Source organism: Ranitomeya imitator, chromosome 2 (genome assembly GCF_032444005.1).
Source record: "Ranitomeya imitator isolate aRanImi1 chromosome 2, aRanImi1.pri, whole genome shotgun sequence".
NCBI classification, from domain to species: Eukaryota; Metazoa; Chordata; class Amphibia; order Anura; family Dendrobatidae; genus Ranitomeya; species Ranitomeya imitator.
The window spans coordinates 300,167,963-300,173,962 of record NC_091283.1 but is presented as its reverse complement, the minus strand read 5'-3'; the positions used below and the strand labels follow the sequence as shown (position 1 = coordinate 300,173,962).

Below are 6,000 nucleotides of genomic sequence, written 5' to 3'. Positions count from 1 at the left end.
CACAGGGAGGTTTGTGACCGAAGCTGGAGGTATACAGGTGTATACAGAATACACACAGGGGTCTGTGACCGAAGCTGGTGGTATACGGGTGCATACAGCGCACACAGAGGGGTCTGTGACCGAAGCTGGCGGTATACGGGTGTATACAGCATACACACAGGGGTCTGTGACCGAAGCTGGGGGTATACGGGTGTATACAGTGTACACAGGGGGGTCTGCGACCGAAGCTGGGGTAAACGGGTGTATACAGTGTACACAGAAGGGTCTGTGACCGAAGCTGAGGGTATACAGAGTACACATAGGGGTCTGCGACTGAAGCTGGGGATATGATTGGTCAGTACACAGGACCCCATACAAACAGGGCTCCGCTCAGTACATGCCTGGCTCTGCTACGTACACACATAGCTCCGCTCCATCCACCTCATACACAAACGGCTCAGCTCCATAAACTTTGTACACACACGGCTCCGCTCCATTCACCTCGCACACACACGACTCTGCTCCGTCCACCTCCTACACACACGACTCTGCTCAGTCCACCTCGTACACACACGACTCTGCGCCTTCCATCCCGTACACACACGGCTTCGCTCCGTACACCTCGTACACACATGGCTCTGCTCCGTACATCTCGTACACACATGGCTCTGCTCCATACACCTCATATACACGCGGCTCCGCTCCAGACACCTCGTACACACATGGCTCTGCTACATCCACACTGTAAACCCCTCCTGAACCCACACATAAACTTCCCCTCATCCAGCACCATGACAACCAGCACAGCAGAGGCTCCTGATCATGTGACCCCTGACTCCTCCCCTCCTGTGACCTCATCACAGGTCCTGTGCGCACAGAGCAGCTCCTGTGACCTCATCACAGGTCCTGTGCGCACAGAGCAGCCGTGGAAATCTCAGGCCTCGGTGGTCTCACCCAACTTCTGCTCTTTCTCCTTCTTTTCTTGCAGGGGCCGCAGTGGATTTCATCCTAGATCCATAGATCCGAATAGAGGAGCGATGTTCCTTCAGTCTGATGGTAATTGATGGTGATATTTGTCCAACGGCCACTTTACCGAGTAAATCCCACCAGGACTGTAGCAGGTAAAGACCCCAATGTTCACAGGTGTCCCTTCTAATTGGGGGGAAAGTACCAAAGAAAAACCCATCATATCCTGAGAAAAAGAAACTACATGGAGACATTGGCCTCATATATCTCCTGTCTTGTTCTTACCAACAATCTACTATATAATTGTCTAAGGGTCACTTCCGTCTGTCTTTCTGTCCGTAATGGAAATCCCAAGTTGCTGATTGGTCGTGGCTGTTTTGCTGCGACCAATCAGTGACGGGCAGAGTCCGGCGGCAAAATGGCCGCTCCTTCCTCCATGCAGTCAGTGCTCGCTTCATACACCCCTTCAGTCAACGTTCACACAGGGTTAATGGCAGCGCTAACGGACCGCGTTATGCCGCGATGTAACGCACTCCGTTAACGCTGCTATTAACCCTGTGTGACCAACTTTTTACTATTGATGCTGCCTATGCAGCATCAATAGTAAAAAGATCTAATGTTAAAAATGATTAAAAAAATATATACTGCGTGGGCTGTGCAATATACTGCGTGGGCTGTGCAATATACTGCGTGGGCTGTGCAATATACTGCGTGGGCTGTGTTATACACTACGTGGCCTGTGTTATACACTACGTGGCCTGTTATAAACAATGTGGCTGTGCTATATACTACGTGGCTGTGCAATATACGTAATATACTAAGTGGGCTGTGCAATGCACTACGTGGGCTGTGCAATGCACTACGTGGGCTGTGCAATGTACTACGTGGGCTGTGCAATGTACTACGTGGACTGTGCAATGTACTATGTGGCTGTGTTATTTACGTGGGCTGTGCAATGTACTGCGTTGTCTGTGCTATATACTACGTGGCTGTGCTATATACTATGTGGCCGGCCGCAAACAATCAGCGACCGGCGCAGTCCGGCCACGAATTGGCGCGGGATTTGAACCACACTTCGCTAATTGGTCGCGGCCGGCCGAATCCTGTGTATTAAATTTATTATTCTAAAATCTTCATAAATAAACTACATACATATTCTAGAATACCCGATGCGTTAGAATCGGGCCACCATCTAGTCTCTTATAAAAGCCTCAAACTTCTGTGTGTGAATCAGACCTGAGATCTAACGTGATAGAAGATTACAGTGCGGGGAAGACGGGAAACCTTCATATAGACGGCCGGTGGGGATGGAGTCAGTGACTAACTCTGGACAAATAGGTTTCCAGAGCCGTAGTAGAAGATGGAGATGTCGTCCTCATCATGAAGTAGTTATTTCTCCTGTCACGTGTAATGAATATCTCCTGCAGTATTGCTAATGCCGATTCCAGTGTCGGTAAATGAGACGAGAATTAGCGTTATGGAAGATGAGTCTATGAGGAACGTATTCAGCTGCCGACTCCGAGGAAGAAACTGCTTGTTGTCTGTGGCCTAAATATATAGGTTTTATTAGTAGATGGAAAGATGAAACTAAATACTGTATAATAACAAATCTCCTCATATGTTTCCCTTATTATCTCCAGTAATTGTATTATTACACAGGATTTTATGATGTTACATCGGCTCATATTCTTCTCATTCAGGTCTCTACAATATCGGATCCTCTCAGTGAAGATCTTTTATATGAGAGAATTTTCCTAATTTACCCATCAAGGATGGATATGGACAGAGACAAGATGGTGGAGAGGATATTACACCTCACCCTAGAGATCCTCTTCCGTCTTACTGGAGAGGTGAGAGATTCTGATGACGTCACATTACATCATTCTTATCTATGGGAATAACAGATGGACAGAACTGGAGAGATGAGGACTCTGGAAATCTCTGTAGTGGGATTTATTAATGTGTCTCTCCATAACCAGGACTACACAGTGGTGAAGAAGACCTCTAGTGAGCCCTGTCAGAACCCTGTGTCTGAGGGATGGGGAAGACCCATGAGTCCAGTCCTAAGGCCTCCCTGTAACCCCCTGGTTTATGAGGATATCAATGACCAGAAGATCCTAGAACTCGCATACAAGATGATTGAGCTGCTGACTGGAGAGGTGACACTGCTGGGAATGCTGGGACATTATACAGTAACGCTATGAAGGGATTGGGGAGATGACGATATCATTGTACGTGTCAGGTTCCTATAAGGTGTCAGGATGTCGCCTTCTATTTCTCCATGGAGGAGTGGGAGTATTTAGAAGGACATAAAGATCTGTACAAGGACGTCATGATGGAGGTTCCCCAGCCTCTCACATCACCAGGTAATAGACAGGACTAAATACACAAGGTCTATAATTATCTGTATGTAAAGAATGAATTCAGTCCCTGTATGTGTTTCCTCCAGTTCTATCCAGTAAGAAGACAACACCAGAGAGATGTCCCCGTCCTCTTCTTCCACAGGACTGTAAACAGGAAGATCCCAATGTTCCTCCGTATTATCAGGTAGATGGAGAGAAAGTGTCATGAGATCTCCCTTAGGCCGATTTCACACTTCCTTTTATTTCCGATCCCGATAAAACCAATACCGGAGATATCAGTATCCGTGTGTGTAATACTTGCGGCACACGTGTGTCAACCGTGTGCTGCATCAGTACCACACAGATGGCCGCCTGGGAAGAAGCGCTACTGTAAGCGCTGTTCCCCGGTGGCGGGTGCTGAAGACGGCTCTCATCGTTCTCCCCTACTCTGCCGGCGATCGGCAGGAGCAGAATAGAATGATGAGTTATATTAAAGTCTGAACAATGACAGCAGGTGGGGTTTTTCAGACTCTTACTCCCATCATCTGACACTTGCTGCCACTAATAACAGTGACAGCAGGAGCTGATGATCGGGGTATTCCTCAGCCGCCACTTGTGATATAATGAAATAAATGGACGAAAAACCTGGTGAGCGTTCCCCTATATTTTCTTGAACCAACCAGGCAAAACTCACAGCTGGGGGCTGCAACCCTCAGCTGTCAGCTTCTGCAAGGTTGGTTATCAAGAATAGAGGGTGTGAAGATCTGAGGTTGTGGGTTATAAAAATCACCTAGGCAGGTTAAAGATGCTACTAATTTTTGTTATTCCATACATCCATGGTTGTGCAACAAATCCAGGTAGATGGCCAACATACAATGTACTCAGTCCACAAGTTCCCAATGTGAGATCAGTAGTTCCACTGGCTCCATACCAGGCGATGCCCACTGTCTCCCAACTTTTGGTTGGCCCACAGATTTTGTATCTCCAGCTGGTATAGTGTGCAGTCACAGCCTATGTTCCTCCAGACGATGGCTATTGTTGTGAATTCTGTGGCAGAGCTCCCTCCTGTGGTCACAAGTGGTACTTCGGCTGATTCTCTCCGTTGGTGGAGGAAAGTGGTACTGCGGCTTCTGAGTTTCCTTCCTCAGGTGATGTGGTGAAGTCGTTAGGTGCTGCTCTATTTAACTCCACCTAGTGCCTTGATCCTGGCCTCCAGTCAATGTTCTAGTATTGGACCTGTTTCCTCCTGGATCGTTCCTGTGGCCTGCTGCTCTGCATAGCTAAGTTTCGCTTTGCTATTTTGTTTGCTGTTTTTTTCTGTCCAGCTTGTCTATTTGTTTTTTTCTGCTTGCTGGAAGCTCTGGGACGCAGAGGGTGTACCTCCGTGCCGTTAGTTCGGTACGGAGGGTCTTTTTGCCCCCTTTGCGTGGTTTTTGTAGGGTTTTGTGTTGACCGCAAAGTTACCTTTCCTATCCTCGCTCTGTTCAGAAAGTCGGGCCTCACTTTGCTAAATCTATTTCATCTCTACGTTTGTCTTTTCATCTTAACTCAGAGTCATTACATGTGGGGGCTGCCTTTTCCTTTGGGGTATTTCTCTGAGGCAAGGTAGGCTTATTTTCTATCTTCAGGCTAGCTAGTTTCTCAGGCTGTGCCGAGTTGCATAGGGAGCGTTGGGCGCAATCCACGGCTGCCTCTAGTGTGGTTGGAGAGGATTAGGGATTGCGGTCAGCAGAGTTCCCACGTCTCAGAGCTCGTTCTATGTTTTTGGGTTATTGTCAGGTCACTGTATGTGCTCTGACCTCTATGTCCATTGTGGTACTGAATTACCTTATCATAACAGGCTATCCTGACCTTAGCTCATGGATACCCCTCCAGCCAACAATCTCCAAAGCTCCATAGATCATCCATCCATTCCAGCTTGGATCCTTTTCCATCGAAATCCCTCCAACAACTGGCCTTAGGTTCAAATAAGCTCTAGTCTGCTCATCTTCCTCTGCTGACTGCCACTGAATAGATACATTGATTCCTGAGCATGAACTGATGAGCAAGAAAATCACTAATAAAACACAGCAAGAACATAGTAACATAGTAACATAGTAACATAGTTAGTAAGGCCGAAAAAAGACATTTGTCCATCCAGTTCAGCCTATATTCCATCATAATAAATACCCAGATCTACGTCCTTCTACAGAACCTAATAATTGTATGATACAATATTGTTCTGCTCCAGGAAGACATCCAGGCCTCTCTTGAACCCCTCGACTGAGTTCGCCATCACCACTTCCTCAGGCAAGCAATTCCAGATTCTCACTGCCCTAACAGTAAAGAATCCTCTTCTATGTTGGTGGAAAAACCTTCTCTCCTCCAGACGCAAAGAATGCCCCCTTGTGCCCGTCACCTTCCTTGGTATAAACAGAAAATAACTAATAAAACACATCAAGCAAAGTAACTATTAAAGTACAATAATATTGGGGGCGTGGCCTGAACGTCCATGTGAGCGGACGTGAGACAGAGCGCTCCCGCTACTAACGCTGTATTTATCCTCATAAGCCGCAGCTGAGCGGCGATTCAAGGTGCTTACCGGCTGCAGGAGAGTCCCGGGAGTGCGGCGGTGAACAGCGGCGGTCCCGAGGTCAGTAAATATGACCAGGAGGAGACAGACAGACGCCGGAGCCGGCGAGGCTGGGACCGGCCAAGATGGCGCCGACGCCAG

The 6,000-nt window shown here is 47.7% G+C and overlaps 1 protein-coding gene across 1 annotated transcript in view; it reads left to right on the top strand.

Moving 5' to 3' along the window:
* Nucleotides 1–891: 891 nt before the first annotated feature.
* Nucleotides 892–6,000, top strand: part of LOC138663344 (zinc finger protein 585A-like) — a 42,552-nt gene continuing 37,443 nt past the window's right edge. Inside the window, exons 1-5 of the mRNA XM_069749521.1 lie at nucleotides 892–1,100; nucleotides 2,646–2,795; nucleotides 2,925–3,104; nucleotides 3,188–3,311; nucleotides 3,395–3,492. Coding sequence (XP_069605622.1) covers nucleotides 2,718–2,795; nucleotides 2,925–3,104; nucleotides 3,188–3,311; nucleotides 3,395–3,492 — 480 coding nt within the window. The 5' untranslated portion in view covers nucleotides 892–1,100; nucleotides 2,646–2,717. The remainder of the gene's footprint in view (nucleotides 1,101–2,645; nucleotides 2,796–2,924; nucleotides 3,105–3,187; nucleotides 3,312–3,394; nucleotides 3,493–6,000) is intronic.